The 19431-nt window shown below is 33.7% G+C and overlaps 2 protein-coding genes across 2 annotated transcripts; both read right to left on the bottom strand.

Annotated features, from left to right (window-relative positions):
- Positions 1-2548: 2548 nt before the first annotated feature.
- LOC133861374 (microtubule-destabilizing protein 60) lies at positions 2549-4997 on the bottom strand. The gene is made up of 7 exons (XM_062297158.1): positions 4957-4997; positions 4762-4818; positions 3655-3696; positions 3459-3557; positions 3275-3334; positions 3077-3171; positions 2549-2976 (listed from the first exon to the last, which is right to left on the bottom strand). Exons 1-7 carry the CDS (start codon positions 4987-4989, stop codon positions 2844-2846), a joined length of 519 nt encoding a protein of 172 aa, XP_062153142.1. The 5' UTR covers positions 4990-4997; the 3' UTR covers positions 2549-2843.
- Positions 4998-10016: 5019 nt separating this feature from the next.
- On the bottom strand, positions 10017-16779 carry LOC133860981 (cytochrome c oxidase assembly protein COX11, mitochondrial). The gene is made up of 8 exons (XM_062296670.1): positions 16591-16779; positions 14263-14359; positions 13311-13671; positions 13119-13171; positions 12245-12317; positions 11842-11946; positions 10315-10395; positions 10017-10221 (listed from the first exon to the last, which is right to left on the bottom strand). The coding sequence occupies exons 2-8, from the start codon at positions 14334-14336 to the stop codon at positions 10120-10122; spliced, it is 849 nt and encodes a 282-aa protein (XP_062152654.1). The 5' UTR covers positions 14337-14359; positions 16591-16779; the 3' UTR covers positions 10017-10119.
- Between the last annotated feature and the right edge of the window lie 2652 nt (positions 16780-19431).

Raw genomic sequence — 19431 nt, 5'->3', positions numbered from 1 at the left:
GCTATAAGTCACTCTTTTGTCAATCTTGTGTCCCTCCAAAAATGATATGACTTTTAAAATCACCATTGAGCTTGTGATTGATCACTGTTTAATTTTGATCAAGTAGTGATTTTAAAAACCACATCATTCTTTGACACAAGAGTGACAAAATAGTGATTTATAGAATTACTCATCAATCAGAAGCGTCTAGTGGTGATTTTAAAAGACATCTCATTATTTAATAGACATAAAAATGACTTATAGCATTACTCACCCATGTCTTTTTTTATGTATTTTAAAAACTGATATAGCTTTTAAAATTATCATTTGATCAAAATTTAATAGTGATTTATTATAAATCAAATAATGATTTTAAAAATTACATTATTTTTAAAGCAACACAAAAAAGACATGAATACAACGTCTAGAATTACTCTATATTTAGACTCGCCTCCCTTCTCTACCTACTTACTAGAGAAGAATAAGAAAATCTCAGCTCATGCATGCCTCCATCCTTATACAACGTTTCCTTTTCTTTTTTTCTTTTTTTTTTTTCTTTCTTCTTCTTCTTCTTCTTCTTTTTTCTTTTTTTTTTTTTAAAAAAAAAAAAATATAAAGTTTCCTTTCTTTCTAAACTTTTCTACCCCTCAAAAGTCACAAGAAAAAAGTGCCTAGCTGCCTCCCAAAGAGGCCAACCTTTTCTGTTGCTTGTTGTAAACTCTAACTCTTAACATTTTGTTATTTTCTAAATAGAAATGGATGATTGAAAAAAATAAAAAACAGAAGAAGATTTGTTAGATCTGTTTTCCATATCTTAGATTTTTTAAAATAAGCTTGAGTCTCTCTTTTCCCCTTTTTTTTTTTAAATGATTGGCACAAATTGAATTGATGTTTTTTTTTTTTTTACATATCTTTTTTTATAAGTAATTTCAAATCAATTCATTAAAAGAGCAGAGGGATGCAATTATAGTACACAAGAAATATACAAGGGAAAACTTCAATTTACCCCCATGAAGTTGTCACCGATTTGCAATTCAACCACCAATGTTTCAATTTCGTCAATTGCACCCTATAAAGTTTCAAAAATTTTCAATTCAGCCAATCCGTCCAATTGATCCGTCTGAATTAACGAAATTGTCCTGACTTACCAAAAATGCCCTTAATAAAACAGTAGTGTTTTGGCAAAACGCTGTCGTTTCAGTAAGGGTATTTTTGTCAACTTTGGACAAAAAATCGCATGTGCCACTCACGTGGGTCCACTTCCGTTTCTTCAGACGGCTCAATTGGATGGAATGGGGTGGATTGAAAATTTTTGAAACTTAATGAGGTGCAATTAACAAAATTGAAACATTGGTGGTTGAATTGCAAATCGGTGACAACTTTATGGGAGTAAATTGAAGTTTTCCCAATATACAATAGTACCCCTAAAATGATAGAACAAATAATAAATTTAAAAAGTCTACATAAATAAAAACATTCAAGCAATAATGAGGCGTTATCTAAATATATAAAGTTTTAAACAAATACTTTTGAATCTCGACCATTGATGTCTCTATATTTTCAAAGAGTCGCGCATTTCGCTCCCACCAAATACACCACATTAAACACAGAAGAACTAACAGCCAAGCTTCTTTAACATTGAGTACTAAATGTGCTTTTGTATGTGCCAATTAAGTTATATTATAATTTTTAGACATAGATAATGCTATAAAATATATTTATCTCTTAAGAAAAAGGTGGAGTTTGTTTTGAGAAGTGTTTTTTTTAAAAAAAAAAATTAATTAATTAATTTCAACCAGCTGCTTGCAAGTTGGAGCTTTGTACTTGAAATTTCCTTCCGGGCCTCACAATCAGTTGTTCTGTTTCAGTCTTTTGGCCCACCTTTGACAGATATGTAATTGGCTTAAAGCCCATCATCCATGCTGCTATCTCTAAGTTTTGTAGCTCGGATTAGGGCCCAATTCCCCGGCCTCCGCTTTGTAATCTTTTACGGTTAACGAAGCCTACCCTTAACTTATAACTTGGGAAGAAAAAAAAAAAAAAAAGTAAAATTTTCAACTTATTTGATAAAGGGGAAAAAAGAAAAAGGGCTTATCCAATACAAGAATGAAGTTTCATAACCCGATTGATGGGTTATGGCTACATGCATGTAGCCATGTGTTAAACGTGAACTCTCACATTAATTAAAATGACTTTTAATAAAATTTATATTCTTTATCATTTTTAATTAATTTTCTTTTTTTCAATTTTATCTTTTAATCTTGCCCATTGTCAACAAATTCTTGTTCCGCCACTGTTTGGCAATATGGGAAAAGTTGTTGTTTTCTCTAACTTTCCTTTGATTTTCTGCGTTAGGTTAAATTTTTAACTTTTCGATAAATTCAGGCGATCACTCCAACTTACCGAATCATTCATTTCGCTCATTCTTAGTAGTTTTTTTTTTTTGTACACTGGTGATTTTTTTTTAGGTTGTTTGATTGTCATTTTCCTTTGCATCGAATAGAAAAAAGAAAAAAGAAAAAAGAAAAAAACATGAGAGAGAGAGAGAGAGAGAGAGAGAGGATCGTAATAATAAGGAAAGGGATGACAAGTCAAAAGACTAGTTACTTTATTCTGTCCAAGGAAAAGCCGTCTCCTCCCATAGAAACAACACGTACCCACAAAAGAAAGAAAAAGGAAGAAAAAGAAAAACTAAAGAAATTATCACTAATGACTCTCTATATATAAACGATCGATGTACCATATCACAACTACGGATCACGTAAAGTAGAAGTTTTCTACGACTAGATTGTAGTAGCATGCATGAAGAAGCATGAGGAGTAGGTTTGAGAAGCTTTTTCCGTAGCTATATATATGCATGGTTTTTATCTGATGGGCTTCAGACCTTGACTCCCTTGAAAATCATAGAATCCACTGGAAGAGATGCGGGTTCCGCACTTGCCGCTCATGATGCGGAAACTTCTTGGTTCTCTAGGAACTGTCAAGGGCCTGCTTGATCTATAAAATGAAAAAAAAAAATAAAAAAAAATAATGTTATCTCGAGAGTTTGCAGATCCCACGTGGATTTATCATACATGCAGTACTCTGTTTTAATTACCTTTGTGGAAAGAAGGGTCTATCGAAGAAAGGCATCAATTGAGCTCTTGGAATCATCTCCTTTCTTAGCAAACGAATCTCTTCCTCTTCTATCATCTGCTCATTCACGTACGTACGGTCAGCATTTCTGGCAGAGTACTGCTCTCATACATATATATATAACAGATTAAATTAGTGCTTTCAAGACATGTTTAAGTACCTTCTGCAACTTCTCTGCTTGTTTTTTCTGTTGCTCTATGATATACAACTTGGTTGAAACCTGCATGATCAGTGACTCGATCGTTTACATAAAAAGCGATCGATGCTTAATTGATCAGTTTGAAATTTTCAAACTAATTAATATATATAGACAAAACAAGCAATTAAGCTGATCACTCGATCACCTCGTAGTTGAACATTGCGCGCTTGATGGCTCTTTCTTGAGTACGAAGCTTGATTTCTTGTGGCTTGGTGTTCTCTTTTGCAAGAGGCTTTTGAGAAGCCTAGAGATTGACATGTACGGATTCTCAAGATCGAGAGCGAGAGAGAGAGAGAGAGAGAGAGAGAGAGAGAGAGATGTTGAATACATTAATTTATTACCTTAGATTTTCCAAAGAGCCTGTCTTTGAGTTCGTCTTTTGTCTGTGAAAACATCCCATGTTAGCTACTTTAGTGGCAATAATTTACGACGTAGGGGTCCAGAGCTATCATGCATGAAAGAATATGCATGCGCGCGTGTGATGGAGATCGAAGAACAACGCCTGTATGATTGTGCTAATAAAGGGGCCTTCCTGGCCTGATTCTCTTGGCCTTTCGGCTCAATTATTCCAATATATACACATATCTAGCTATTAGACATCTCTTTCCTAGCTTTGTAACCAAAGGAGTCGATTAATTGTGGTGTCACAGATCCAAGTAAGGAAACAATCATGGCAAAAAAGGAATTGTTTATGACAAAAAGGGGAAACAGTGATCAGATTTTCTTTTCCTCTTCCCCACATCTCAATGTAATATTGTAAAGTAGTCTATATATATTTATGACTTTAATGATGAGGCACACTTCTTCGATCTACAGGGAGTATTCAAAGTTGCCTATCATATCTTAAATTATGAAATGTCCCTCTTTTCTGATATAAAAAGACAAAAATATCCTTCATAAAATAAAATTAAAATGATTTTTTTTTTTTATCATTTATAAGGAATTTTTGTTATTTTGATCTTGTAGATATTGCAACTCCAGCAGTCGATTATATTAGGAGGGAAAATGCAAAAATTAAACTGTAAAAGAAAAAGAAAGAAGAAAGATGGTAGGTTAATTAAGGAGGGATAAATGTAATTTCCCATAAATTATGAATTTGAAAACAAAATAAGTAAATCCAAATCAGATATATGTGCTCCCAAAATAAGTAACAAGATTTGAATTTAAGATATATTTATCTCATTCTTCTTCGATCGATCTACTATACTATACTTACCAAACCACATCTTGATCACCATAACTTGATTAATTTTTTTTTTTTTTTTTTTTTTTTAAATATGTAAAACTGTGCTCACATAATAAGATTTGAATTTTACTTATCAAAAAAAAATAATAAGATTTGAATTTTTTAAGTTGGACCCAACCCAACCTAATCAACTTAATTAGAAAGTCTAGAGGCAAGCTAGCTCCTGTTAATGGGGCATGCATGGAACATATATATATCTCACCATTCCACTGGAAGTAGAGCTCCACGAGACTGCAGATTGTGAACTAGCCTTCACAAACTAATTCCAAGGCAAAAAAAAAGAAAAACAAAACAAAAAAACATATATTAAGGATCGATCAACATGGTACTAATAATAGTACTAGAAAAGACGAATAAAGAAGGAAGAAGAAGGTAGCTAGATAGCATGAACTGCAACCTTGAGTGCGGTTTTGGTGTGTGTCTTCTCCATGTTAAGGCTCTCTGATGGGTGGAATCGTTAGTGAATCGAAGTGAATATATATAAAGGGTGGGGAAAACTAGAGAGGTTGGAGATTGGTAACTGTCCTAAGTGCTTCTTTCTGTTGCTACATCACCAGCATGCTTGGAAATTTGCACCAAACTTTCTGATTAAACCTCCCTCTCATTCCTATATTTGTCATGCACTAACAAGTTCCTTCAAATCTCCTCTTGACCTACGTTTGCTAAAGACATAATCCCAGGTTCCTATTAACTAATTAATCCAAATATGCTTCACTTTAATTCTAATTATAAATTAAACCAATTAAGGGTATAACCACTTCTCATCTCAGTAGCTAGCTTGCAATCTCAGTAGACTAGAACCCAGCTATTTATACTAGTTAATTTATACCATATTAAGTTCAAATGCTATTAATGGTACATGCATCATAATATATCAAAGATAACGAATACACTATAGACTGTTCAAGCAATTTTTTGGACGGTCAAATTGATGATGGGCACTTGCAAACTAGTAAAACTTATTACCGAAAATCCGTCGGTCCTTGAGTAACTGGAGACGTACACTTCGATGTTTAAGTCAGCATATCATTCGACAAAATAACCAAATGGAAAAAGTTTATATAGGCTCCAGAATACAGCCTTTGGATGCTTGCCACGTGACGGACTTGTAACTGCTTGATCAAAAGTGCAGTTATTTTCAATGTAGTGGGAGTTATTTTTCGTGTACGTATTGAGTTTATGCAGTTATATATCTAAAACGTAGTGAGGTACACTTGAGTGGTCGATCTACATGTACGTAATTTTTATCCAAACACAGACTGCTTGTGATTTCAGAAAATATATAAATTTAAGAAAAAAAACTGCAGTGATTGTTGTTTTTGTAATCAGATTGAATTGCTGTAATGATATTATTGTCTATATGAGTCCAATTTTTTTTTTCCCCCGAGCTTTTTAATTACTTGAGCCAAGTGAAGCATGCAATTAACTCCACGTACTGTATTTCAATTATTTGATGCATAGAGAGAATGCCACTAATTACACCCAAAAAAAAAAGAAGAAAAAAACAACAAGAAAAAGAAACAAATTAAAGAAAAACTCCGATGAATAATGTTGAAGGGAGACAGTACTAGTAGCACAATAATTACATTAATTAATTAATAAAAAGAACAAAAAGATCGAGTAGGATATATATTTATGAGGTCTGATCGATTGACTCAACAGTGTTGTACGTTGCGGCATGCACGTCACTATCTTTTCTACAGAAAAGCATACATGAACTGATCAAAGGTCCAAAAGACGAGCACAGGTTGTTAACCACCCACTCTCAAGTATTTCTTGTTAAAGCCGTTACATAACAAAGACACAAATAATTAGCTTTGATTGCGTTTGGGGGAAAGTGGAAACCCAAAGAAACTTTTTAATTAGTTTATCATGGGTAAGCAGCGTGTCATATATATGATAGAGTACGTTAGGTCATGGGTTCGAAAATTAACCTACTAAAGCAATGCTTATGGTTTAAGTTTAATTTCTTCGCAAATAAAGTCATGATTAGCCCTAAAAAACAATTAACGAACTATTACCTTCGATCTCTTAATTTAGACAAATAAATGGACAATCGTAACAGAACATGACGGGATGGCCAAACCACTGCGCGCTGCGTTTTGAAGAAGCTTTCTTGCCGGGGGGTTGCCTCAAGTTATTTTTGTAAGAATTTGTGAGGAGAAAGAAGTAATTTTACAAAAAGATATAGAATTATATGTCGTTTTGAGATAAGGGTACTGAACTAGAAAACGGTTCAAATTGGGGTATTTACGTTTCCAAACGTCTCACTTAAAGATACTATGTTAGGATTTACTGTTAAATACTGTCAAAATTCTAAAAATACCCTGTGTTCTTTTTTCTTTTCTTTTTTTTTTTTAAAAAAAAAGTAATAAATAATAATAAAAAAAAAAAATCAAAGATTCAGGCATGAGTATTTTTGCAAATTTCGTTAAATTCTGACCAACACCTAAATCCTAGCACTTTTTTTCCTAAAAAAAATGGGGGGAATTAAATCCTAATGGAAAACTCTTAAGTGAGATGTTTGCTAGTTCAGTACCCTTATCTCAAAACAACATATAATTATAATTCGATACTCTTTTGTAAAATTATCCCAAAAGTTAATCACAAAAACACTTACCTTCGGCTATTGTTGCTCAAGTACTTCAATTGTAAAATTAGATTGAATGTCTCCGAATTAATTTACACCTTAATTATGTCTGAAAGGAGAGTGATGGATAGAATTTATAGTCCATCTTATTATCACATTAAAATTGTAACCGATGAATAATCACATGCTTATTTAATTATAGATAAGGTAAGTCGACCCTCATTATATATCTACAATTTAACTGCTTCGATCTCCTTCCATCAAGGCTCAAGGGAGACAACTTTTCACCTTCAGTAGTTATATATATATATATATATATATATATATATATATATATATATATGTATTTTAATTACCCAAAATTTTAGTTTAATAAAAGCTATTTTAATATAGTAATTATATATGTTATCTCCTTTTCAAGTAAGTTGGGGTTGGTGGCAAAGTCAATTCCATTATGGACTTGGTGTCGTGGTTCAAACCCCACAATCAACAGAGAAGCAGCAGTAAGAGAGTTGCTTAATATTTGCAGGGAGCAAGAAAAATTTGCTAGCTAGCTGTTTGGTTGGACAGCAATCAGACGCATCTCGTTGCTGCATGCTTTTTGCAATGATGATCTATAATGGACTAGACTGCTATAATTAGTTCCCCCCATTAGAGTACTTAATTGATGTCAATTTTGGTTGGTCACTGATCCAAGTTAAAATTTTGCGTATGCTCTTTAGAATTCGCCACTATATGCTTCAACTTCTCAAACTTTTAAGGCTGGATCATTTTATATATATATAAGTTGGATGGAAAAAGTGGCTGGATAAAGTGCTTTTTATTTATTTATTGATTTTGATTTTTTGGGAAAAAATGGGATTTGAGGAAGTTTATGGGAAAAAAGGTAATGTGCAAAGCAGTGACCACTTTTCTATTCAGCATAATGGACAACGCTGATGGAATGGCATTTTTTGTACAAATTGGTAAATTGATGTATCCAAATGTCACGCAATTGTGATTTGTGAGTTCATGAGGTTAAGTTGAAAACGGGTTGTAGTTTAGGGGGTTTAAATATATATACCCCCTTTATAATTACATCATTCCAGTTTATATTTATTTTCATTTAATTAAGGAAATCGTGGGTATTACTAATGTTCTTTGTCAAGCTTTGCAGCAAAATTTTCAAGATATCTTGATTGCTATACATTTAATTTCTACTACAAAAGCACTCATCCAAAAGTTGAGAGGTGGTGCTTACGATAATTTGCTTGAAAATGTCATTTATTTCTCTGAGCAATTTGAATTGGACACTCCAGATTTGAGAGCTCATATTGAAGGTAGAGGTCGCCATCAACATGATCACATTATAGTGGGGGCAACATTATCATCTTGACATATTCAATGTTACCACACACTTTTAATTGCAAAAGTACGATAGTAAATTTGGTGAAGGGTCGGTGGAACTTTTGACACTTAACTCAGCTTTGAATTAATAGGATGCCTACAAATCCTTTATAACTGATAATATATATATAGTCTTGCAGAAAAGTATTATCCTCTTGATTTTTTTGAGTAGAAGAAAATTAATTTGATAATTCAATTGAAGCATTTTGAACTTAATATACTAAATCATCCGAAATTAGAAAAATTGTCTTCCCTTACGGAATTATGTCAAGGATTGATAGAAGCAGAAAAATCAAAGGCATACCATCTTATTAATAGATTGATTTGTTTCGTTTTGACTCTTCTAGTATTTATAGCGATTATCGAACAAGCATTTTTAACTATAAAAGTTGTTAAAATAAGACTTTGCAACAAATGGATGTGATGAGTTTCTTGACAATAATTTAGTTGTCTATATTGAAAAGGGAAATTGGTGAAAACTTCAATTCATTCAATACTTGATGGTTTTATTTCTCTAAAAGAGTGTAGCTCCAATTTTAGACACTTTTTTTTTTTTTTTGTATTTTTGTTTCTTTTGTACTAGTGCCTACTTGTTACCTTACTCATATATCAATCTTAGCACATATTTATAAAGTTTTAAAGATATACTGTTTGTGATACATATATTGTGTTGTAAAATATTCCATTTTTATTTTGAATTGTGTTTATCATTTTATATATTTATATGTATATAAAATAGAAAACATAATATGTAAAGAGAATAAAAAAAATTATCTTATCATTATATTTTATTATTTTAGTTCCGCCCCCAAATGAATTCATGACTCTGGCTACTGGCTCGAAAACTGATTACCCCAAAATAATCAAACACACCCTTATATAAGGTTACATAAAATGTATATTTTCTTTTCAATTCTCATAACAGTCTCTCCTATCACAATCTAATTCAGTTGCTTGACACACCTCTCTTTTGTCTCAAGTCCTCTTCTCTCCTTTGCCACCGGCATGATCTTCCTCAAGAACCCCTCAAAGCCTCGATTGACTCCACTATAATCCTCCTCAAAGCAAAATAAAACTTTCATTGTTTTCCTTCATTCGGAATTTGTTCATATTTAGTTCAAATTTGATATTTTGGGTTTTTTTTTTTCCAGGGCATTTTGAGTCTTGCAAAATCTGTGTTTTTTCTGTATGGGGGTTGGGTTTTGTCCCAACCAATAATTATCAGGGTCAGTGACTGTTTGCCCACCTGGATAATGCTCAATCAGTGAGGGCAAATTCTATGGCAGGTTTTCAAGAACAGCAAGAATTTTTCAAGCTTCCAACAGAAAGCATTATTATACTATGAATCTGTGAGAAAACATTGTGTCCTCAGTTTGCCATGATTGTGAAGATGGCAGAAGAAACATAGACGATCATATGAAAAAAAAAAAAAAAAAAATCACAAAATGCAGAAAAATAGATAAACAAGCAAACAAAAAAAATTAAAAAAAAAAATTGAAATTTATTTCACTTGTTTTCCCTCTTCTTCATTTAATACAAAAAGTCAGCTCCTCCCATGGATGATCTCAGGTAGCAGTTTCCATTTTATTCCTCAGAAACCTTGAAAAATGTATAGGATAGAATTAAGTTATTGATACCATCCATTCTGGGATCTTCTTCAAACTCGGGATCAATATAAAAGAATACCTGCATTTTGACAAATAAAAGTAACATAATTTCAGTAGTTATAAGCAGTTTTTCTCATAAATCACTTGGATAAATATGAAAAACACTGCTTACAGGCATGTCAATCTGCTCTCCAGGAAGAAGACGCTGCTCCTCAAAGCAAAAGCATTGTATCTTATTGAAGTAGACTCCAGCCTGGGGAGACAAAAAAAAAAAACAAGGGTCAACCAGATCACTTACCAGATGAAATAAATAAAAATCAACAATCTCAAAAATCAGAGCTCTAAACTGAAACGCAATAAAGAAACTCTCTTAAGCGTTAAGGTATCTTCAACTTCAATGGGCAGTCGCCTGTTTATATCCCATTCAACTATAGACCCCTGATATCATAGAATCAGTACTCCATGATGAGCAAGACCTCTTATCTACTTAGAAAGAGTCAGTCTATTTAACATATTGCTATATGATTGTTATACAACTGAAATAATGTGGCAGTAAAAATCAGCCATTGATTTTTCTTTTTTACAAGCTCTTGTTAATCCAAATGTTGAATTTTACTACCACTTCATCCCAATTATATTGCATTCGTATAACAGTCTACTAAATAGTATTATTCATTAAAAAAACAAATGAACAATAGGCTCAGATATAACACCATACTACATGGATGTAGACTCATCAAGTACTTTAGATTGTTTATACATGCGATACATGCGTATGTGCATGTGTAAGTACTTTAGATGATTTTGAGTTGAAAAGGTAAGGGAAACATTTTTCATTTGAAAGAGAGACAAAAATTATAAGATTATACTTATACACGACCTAGCAAGCAATTATGCATAGAACCTCAGAGTAACATGAATAACATAACATCTTTCCCCAAGCTGATTAACTCAAAGGAGGCTTTCTACCAGAAATTTAATAAAAAGTAAGTGAATCAAAGTAATTACTAATGAATACACAACTGTTTTGAGGGGAATCCACATACCTACAATTCTACAAATGTGAGAATTTGTGGGAATCTGGGCACTCGTGGCATCTAGATTCCTTTGAGCTATTTGTAGCCAAACAAAGGAATGCCTGCAAAATTTTCTCTGGATTTCCAGGAATCTTAAAATATGTCTGGACCCAAAAGCCACCTAAAGGTCGACCCCAATTCACCACCAACCCAATAATTCGAGTAATCTTTTTAGAAACAATAAGCACTTGCAGGCCTTGATCCTAATACACCTACCCCACTTTTCAATTCTTCATTATCATTTTTCGCTGGATACAAGTTACAAGTTTAATTACCTTGAGAATATAAGAACGCAGAAAAAGGGAAGATGCATGTGCAGGCACATATGCCTGCACGTGCGCACACAAACTGAGTAACAAACATAAAACAAAATTATATAACTAACTACTCAAAATAATCAGCATAAACAAGTTTATTTTTAAGATTTAATGACAGCTAAAAAACCCCTAAACTTAACAAGAGAAGTCAGCAACTAAACATACAAAGTGAAGTCCGTATTTTAATAGAGAACCAAGTAACCATATCATATGAAATCCAATTATATTAGAGTGAAACACTATTCAGCAATTCAGAAAAATCTGCCCATTTATTATCATTAAATACTAAACAGTATTTACCAGTACCTTCATGGGGGTGACATTATAGGTAGACACACCGGTTATTGGAGTTGAACTTCGATTTTCAGCAGTGTAAAATGCAAGGGCACTTTCTCCAGGTTTGACCCTTACCTGCAGCAAATATACCAAGATCGTAACAGCTCAGCAACAGAAACTGCTAATTTGTTCACAAACACACACATGTATATACTCTAGTATTAGAGTCACGTGGAGCCTTATTACTGCTAATTTGTTCTTTATATTGATATTTCTGAAGTAAAATAACTGCTTAATCAAATTATTTTTTTTAGCACAAATTATATATATATATATATATATATATATATATATATAGAGAGAGAGAGAGAGAGAGAGAGAGAGAGAGAGAGAGAGAGAGAGAGAGAGAGAAAGAGAGAGTCAAAGGAAGAACCTCTCTTTGTGTGGGAACAAACTTCCATGGCATTCCATCAGCCACATCAGCATTGAACTGCACCACAATCTCCCTGCAAGAACAACAACAAGAACTCATCAGGCAAGAGCATGTATGGAAAACAAAACGTAAGCAGCTTCATTGTGGTCAGAGTCCATTTAATGTCATTCTTCCAGAAATGCATGAAATACTTCCACTTCAATGTAGAAAGTAGAACACAAACATGTGATCATAATCACAAATCCAGATAGCACAAGCCCAATCAACAACTTCTTTAGTAGTTTCAAGCTCTGTGGAAATAGTGCATAGTTGGAAGAGAGGCTTTTATAGTAAATGCTATTAATTCCTAAACACTGCCTTGAATTATATGAGGGAAGAGACACTTTATTGAGAGTGGAAGCGCAATATTAAATGTATGGTTTTTTGAGTTCAAAAAGTCTCACACATGAAGGATAAGGGATGCAAGCTTTGTAACTTAGTAGTGGGACAAGACATGCAAGGACAGGGATTCATTTGGAAAATTTGTATGTTTTCTCCAAGTAAATTGTTTGAGTCAATACATACTTTTGTAGGTTATTTTCCCTTCTCATCTTCCCTCATTTTTAGCATCATCACTGTCTTGCAAAATACTTGCTCAAAGCACCAAACAAAAGGAATATATATATATATATATATATATATATATGTAACCTGAAAACAGTACAATGAAAAGTAGGGGGACTTACAAAACACAAAAACATAAGAAACGAAAATAATAAAAGAACTAGTACTGACACCACAATTAGCTTCTAATCAACTGAGAAAGAAAAGGCTATGGTCATTCATATTGGAAAAAAGAAAAGAATGAGCTCCATGTATGAAGTAGAAATCACACCTTGTGGCAACAGTTCCATCTTTAGCATGCCGAGATATCTTTTCTTCAACACTCTACAGATAGCAAGATCTTGTTGTAACAGAGAAGAGAAGAGAGATATGAACTATGAAGGGGGGAAGGGAAAGACGATAAAAAATAAGGCAAATGACCAAAAAAAAAAAAAAAGGGAAGAAGAAATAAAGTCAATCACACCTCACGGCGCTGAATAGTGCCTCCATACCCAGTAGCCTGGCAGAACCTTCTGTACAGAGGAACAGCAGCATAACTACTTCCGACCATTGCAAAAACCAAAGCTGTAAGGTATAAAAGCATCTTCCTTGATTTCTGTTCCCTGGAAGCTTGAGAAGCATAGTGGCGTCGTATATTGTTTGAACAAGACTTCCCAATATACCCAGAACCAAAAGGTGAAAACTGGCTACACTTGTCAAATGGCCTTGTACTAAATTCACATCTCAACTTCAAACTCCATATATCATAATTGAAACCCCTCCGATATCCTGTATTAGCTTGGATGAAATTGTAACTCGACCACCCTAAAACATTAGGTGTGCACCTGAATCAAGAACAAATTCATCCACATGTAACAAATCCCAACAAATTAAGCTTCATTTAGTGAGAGAAGGAAAAAGGAAAACATTTTCATACTCTGTTTGAAAAATAAATGGTCCCAGGAATTTTTATTTTTTTTTACAGAAAGATTGTTGAAGAGCAAAATATCTCAACCTACCACTGAAGCTGGAGAAAAAATGCAACATGTCTTCAAATAGCTTCCAGAAAATGTGTGATTTTTACAGGGACTTTAACCATACTTTAAGAAAATATACAGCTCATATCAACTCGATCCAAGTAGGTTTTAATCCAGTTAAATCGGGTTAACACTATGGATACTCATCAACTACTCAGGGTCAGGCACATGTATTCTTTTCCGCCAATGTCCTATCCAAAGTCATATTCTCTATCGCCCCCCTACTATTTAACATATCATCCTTAATCATTTCTACTACTACTACCCATGTTATTTTAGGTCTCCTCCTCAAGAAAATTTCTAAATTTTTGGTAACATAATCTTCCAACTTTTTCTACCAAAACAAACAAAACCAAAGAAAGATTTAAGTTCAAATCTTAGTTTTAAGAAAAGAATTACCTAGATTCAAGATAAGTATACTGTAAATTCTTGAGGTAAGGGAAGGTTCTTCTACAAAGTCTTGAAAACGACATATTCACAGGACATCCACTGGCATCTGAAAAGAAAAGCAAAAACACCAAATTGAAATTGAGAAATCAAACTCTATTATCATGTATCATATCTTTGGTTGCTAAAAATATAAAAAATATAAATCTGTATTATGTTCCTTTTTTCTTTTTCTTTTTAGAAGTAAACGCAAATAATTAAAAAGCGCAACTCAAGTACACAATAAGTATATAAGAGAAACACCTAACTAGAAGAAGGAAAAAGCTCAAGAAAAACAGGAAAGCTAGAAATAGTTGGGTCAAAGACAGTTGTCCAAAAATAAAGAGTCTTGGAGAAAAAATTCTTTAGTTGCACCACCATCCATTCATGGTCTTCAAAACTGATCATTTCTTTCCCTCCAAAAACACCGCCACATAAGCCGTGACAGAACTATCTTCCAAATAGTAGTATTCTTTGGCCCACCAGATTGCCCTTTCTAGTAGGCGAAAAGGTCTCTACTACTTGACTAGGTGCAACCCAAGCCAACCCTGCAAGGCTGAAAATGGTATTCCAAAGGGTACTAGCCATCTCATAATGGAGTAAAGGGTGGTCCACTGACTCCTCATTCTTCTTACACATACAACACCAAACAACCACAATGACATACCGCTTTCTAAGATTATCCATGGTTGGAATCTTCTCCCAGGCAGGCAACCAAGCAAAGAACACCCCTCTCAAAGGAGCCTTATTTTGCCAAATATTCCTCCAAGGTAAAGGAGTGCTATCATGAGGAACAAAGATATTGTTGTTTAATATAACATCGAACAACCCTCTCTTGGAAGGTACCCAAAAAAAGCTTGTCTTCGCCACCCCGTTTCAATCTAAGGGAGTACAACAAATTAAAGATAAAGATGAAGAGATCCACCTCCCATAAGCTGCTATGAGAAAGTTAACATTCCACTTATGAGAGTCGCTAAAAAGCGCCAAATGGCCTACCACTGAGACCTCCTTACAACGAGCTAAAATGAACAAGTTTGAAAAAGCTACCTTGAGGGCCTAGTCCCCACCCCACACATCATGTCAAAACTTAATTTTAGAGCCATCATCGACCTCAAATCTAGTATGACTAGAGAACTCCCCCAGCCCCTCCTAATATTCTTCCATAGCCCCAGCCAATACGACCCGTGAACCTCATTTGAACACCACCCACCCCACGCACTGCCCTATTTAGAATCCACTACCACCCTCCACAAGCCTCTCTCTCATGAACATAATGCCAAAGCCACTTTTCCAAAAGAGCTCAGTTAAACAAAAGTAAATTACATCTTCCTTTCCTTTTTGACTTCCCACAAATATGACACAATGACTTTCTTTTTAATCAACATCAAAAATTACAAAAATTTGATGAGAATTTCAATTCTTCAAGAAAGCCAGAGCAACATTAAAACTCAAAATTCAAATCTTGAAAAGTATTTTTTTTTTTCCTGAGTTTTATAAGCAGCCATTCAGACCAATGGAGTATAATTTCCAGATAACTAAAAAGCAACACATGATTGAAGAAAAACTCCGAAGGACCAAGCTAAAAGTCCAACCCAAATTATCTGAATAGAGTCATATGAAAGCTGAAAAGAATTAATCAATGGAGGAAATGAAATGAAATGCATTTTTTTGTTGGTTGGGGGGGATTACGTAAATCCTTACATTAAAACCCGGGTTTCTAATTGTTGCGACTAAAACCCCATAATTTCAAAGACGTTATAATATCCCCCTTCCATTAGTCTCAGCTAAATTTTAATACCAATGATGTGTAATGTATTCAATCACCCACATTAAAGTGTGATTCGGCCTTCATGGCCACAATAGAATTTCTTCCCCTCTTAATTCCCAAATCCATATTCAAAGCTCCAACACAATTCATGCTACAACAACTCATAGCGACTAGGTTTAAAGTTAACAATTCAACTACAAAATTCTCAAAAGAAATCATCAAATACATCCCCAACATAAACATCCACAAAATGAGTTTCCGTCTCATCCACATCCAAAGCCAGCCGGCCATAGACAGCGCCTCCAGAAACGGCATAACCCACTTCCCACACTCCAAACATTTGAGCACATAAAACTCAAAGAAAAAACCATTATCCAAAAGTGCGGAATTCGTCCTACACTCTCCCCTCCCCAGGTCTGGCCCTTCCAGCCCTTCAAATGGGCATTATCAACTCCCATTTTCTTTTAGATAGCATCCTACCCATCATGTATAAATAAGGGTCAAGCATTTAGATTGAGGCATTCAGATATTACCGTATTTCTTCGATAGATGCCTAGCCTAAAGGGGCTGTTGCGTCCTAGCTCCCGTGAGTTCGCCGGGATTTGGTCGCCAGATGAGAGTTCAGGTGGCCGGCGGTGGCGAGTGCTGGTGGTGGAATCGAAGGTTATGGTGTGGGCTTGTGTGAGAATCGAGTACAGAGAGAGAGATAGAGAAAAAAAAAAAAAAAAAAAAGTTGGGGGGGGGGGGGGGGGGTATATCAGGGGAAAAGAATGAACCGCGAAATTGCGAATGTTGCTAGGAAATTTTTTTTTTTTTTTTAAAGGGTTAATTAATCGAGTTCAAAGTGTCATTTTTTTTTTTTTTTTTTTTCATTTTTAGACCTAAACTATATATATATATATATTCAGCCAAATCATTTTTCAAAAAATATATTTTAGTTAAAAATGTTTTTCGACGTTTGGTTTGTATCGAAAATTAGCAATGGCAGGCGACCTCTAACGACGACTGGAAATGATTTGTGACTTCCGACAACCTCCAGTGGTAGATCTCGACAACTTCCTATGGCGGCCAACAAACTCTAACAGTGGATTTCGAGACCTCTGAACGACGGCTAGTCGCGAATTCAGGCAACAACTGGAGACTTCTGGTAGCGATGGAGAATGAACTGCGAATGAGAGTGTGCGCGATAAATAAAAGCTCAAATTGATAAAAATAAAAATACAGTTTTAAAAAAGTAAAGCTATTTTATGAAAATTAAATAAAGTTTTACTAGTCAACCAAAAATATTTTCAGTTTGACTACGACCGATCGTACCAAACACTGAAAAATGAAGGGAAAAAAAACGTTTTGTATATAATATTTTACGACGAAACAAATGGAGCCTAAAAATATGTATAGAATTGCAGCTTTAAAAAGTGTTATTTCTACCAATTAAATGTTTGGATAACACTGGTATAAAATTGTGGTTTCATGGACAAATTACCAACAAAGACATAGTTAACAATTAATTAAAATTAGTACATTAATAAATCACCAATAACAAATTTAAAGTACATTAAAAATTAGTCTAGATCATAAATAATAAAAGTATTGTTTACAAACTACAAATGGACCAAGTAATGTTGTCACAAACTACTTTCATCTCCTCATCATGTATATTGCAAATTTTTTTTCTTATTATCTTCTTCATTATTATTGCTCTCTAGATTATGAGAATTACCTTTATCCCACTTAAAATCCTTATACTTCCTTCCTATCATATATTATAATAAAATTATGAATGACCACAATAACAACTACAAAAAGCGTTTAGTTTTTAATATCATAAGGTGACATTCATTTTAAAATTCGCCACTTATTCGTCCACACGACAAAATTTCGCTCAATCACACTTCTAAATGATGATGAACATATATAGCTAAACCTATATTTAATCCCATTTCCTTGACCAGCTTCTTGAAAATCTAGAAGGTGGTATTTATCCCTCTTAGTGGTAAGTATTCCTTCATTAAGTATCAACTTGGGCGAAAAAAAAAGAGGAAAAAAAGTATCAACTTGGCAATGGGTAAGGCTAAATGGATTAAAGATCATATTGGGCTACATATGCTTCTAGCTTGCTTTATAACATTTCGCGTGGGTCATAGGTATGGTAATTCATATTTGCATGTCGAGTTTAGGTCTTGTTAAGATATGGGTATAAGGCTATAGAAGTTAACTATAATCTGACATATTTAATACACGGGTCAGATCCCTAAACCCTAACTCGTTATTTTCGTGTTAGGTTCATGTCGGGTTTATGAATCATGTAAAAAATTGCTAACTCTTTTACTATGACACGTGTCAAGTTGGCTCCTATCGAGATATTAATATAAGACCGTATATGTTGATCATAATCCGACCCATTTAGTTGAACGAGTCAAAACCTTCAATCATAACCAGCTAATTTATATTGATAAATTCACAGGTCGTATCAAAAGTTATCCGCCTCAACATATTTTAAGGCTTCATTTTTTCTCGATCTACTCAAATAAGGAAAAGAAAAAACTGAGTGTAGAACGCTCTCTCCATTGAGAATCTCCACCGTTTTGGGTGCTACAGGACCCCTTTGAACTCAACGCATATCTTACACGTACCCACAAACCACTTGTGAAATCAACATGTAAGAGCATTTCTAGTAGCCTTGCCAAAATAGTTTTTTAGCTATTTTGGTGATTTAATTTGATGAAAACAATAAAAAAACAACTCACAGCAGCTTCACCACTTTAACCAAAAAGTTTTGGTGAGTAAAAATACTCACAAATTTTGATGAGTAATATTCATTCACCAACCCACTCACCAAGTTTGTTTCTCATTTCTATCTCACATGATTAGCACACTTTTTTCATTTTTTTCTCCCATTTTCTTATCTCATCCCTCACCTCTCACACACGATGATATCCTTATTTCATGAACATGAAGGTTTCTTTGTCTCTGACATAAATTTTGTGGTTCTTTCATTTATCTTTTCTTTGTTTATTTATTGAATTTGGTTGAAAAGCAAATGAGAATTTCTGTGAATTTCTTAGCAATTATCTAATCTCAAATATTAAATAGAGAAAAAATAAAGAAAACTAAAAATAAAAATAAAAATAAAAATTAAATGGAATAGTGATAGTGAATAGTTAAAATTGTGAGACTGCTGGGAGGATTTAAAAAAAATAGCTCACCATAACAGAGAAAAGTGGTTTTTAGTTATTTTAGTGAGTAAAATTTAATGAATTTACTAAGAATGCTCTAAATTAATTGCTGATGATTGATCTATGTAGTCTTATATTTATACATTGACACAATTTGAATTCGATATGCAACATAAGGGTTAGTTATTTTTTACACGA

Source organism: Alnus glutinosa, chromosome 2, assembly GCF_958979055.1.
Source record: "Alnus glutinosa chromosome 2, dhAlnGlut1.1, whole genome shotgun sequence".
NCBI lineage: Eukaryota > Viridiplantae > Streptophyta > Magnoliopsida > Fagales > Betulaceae > Alnus > Alnus glutinosa.
This window is presented reverse-complemented; position numbering and strand designations above follow the sequence as displayed.

Excerpts from the sequence above, each read along its gene's own strand:
- LOC133861374 (XM_062297158.1), bottom strand. The coding sequence starts at position 4,989 with ATGGAGAAGACACACACCAAAACCGCACTCAAG. Across the intron at positions 3,697-4,761 it reads GCTCTACTTCCAGTGGAATG|ACAAAAGACGAACTCAAAGA; the intron begins GTGAGATATATA and ends ATGTTTTCACAG. Across the intron at positions 3,172-3,274 it reads AAGCAGAGAAGTTGCAGAAG|ATGATAGAAGAGGAAGAGAT; the intron begins GTACTTAAACAT and ends GTGAATGAGCAG.
- LOC133860981 (XM_062296670.1), bottom strand. The coding sequence starts at position 14,336 with ATGTCGTTTTCAAGACTTTGTAGAAGAACCTTCCCTTACCTCAAGAAT. Across the intron at positions 13,672-14,262 it reads TATACTTATCTTGAATCTAG|GTGCACACCTAATGTTTTAG; the intron begins GTAATTCTTTTC and ends TTCTTGATTCAG. Across the intron at positions 10,222-10,314 it reads GAGAGCAGATTGACATGCCT|GTATTCTTTTATATTGATCC; the intron begins GTAAGCAGTGTT and ends GTCAAAATGCAG.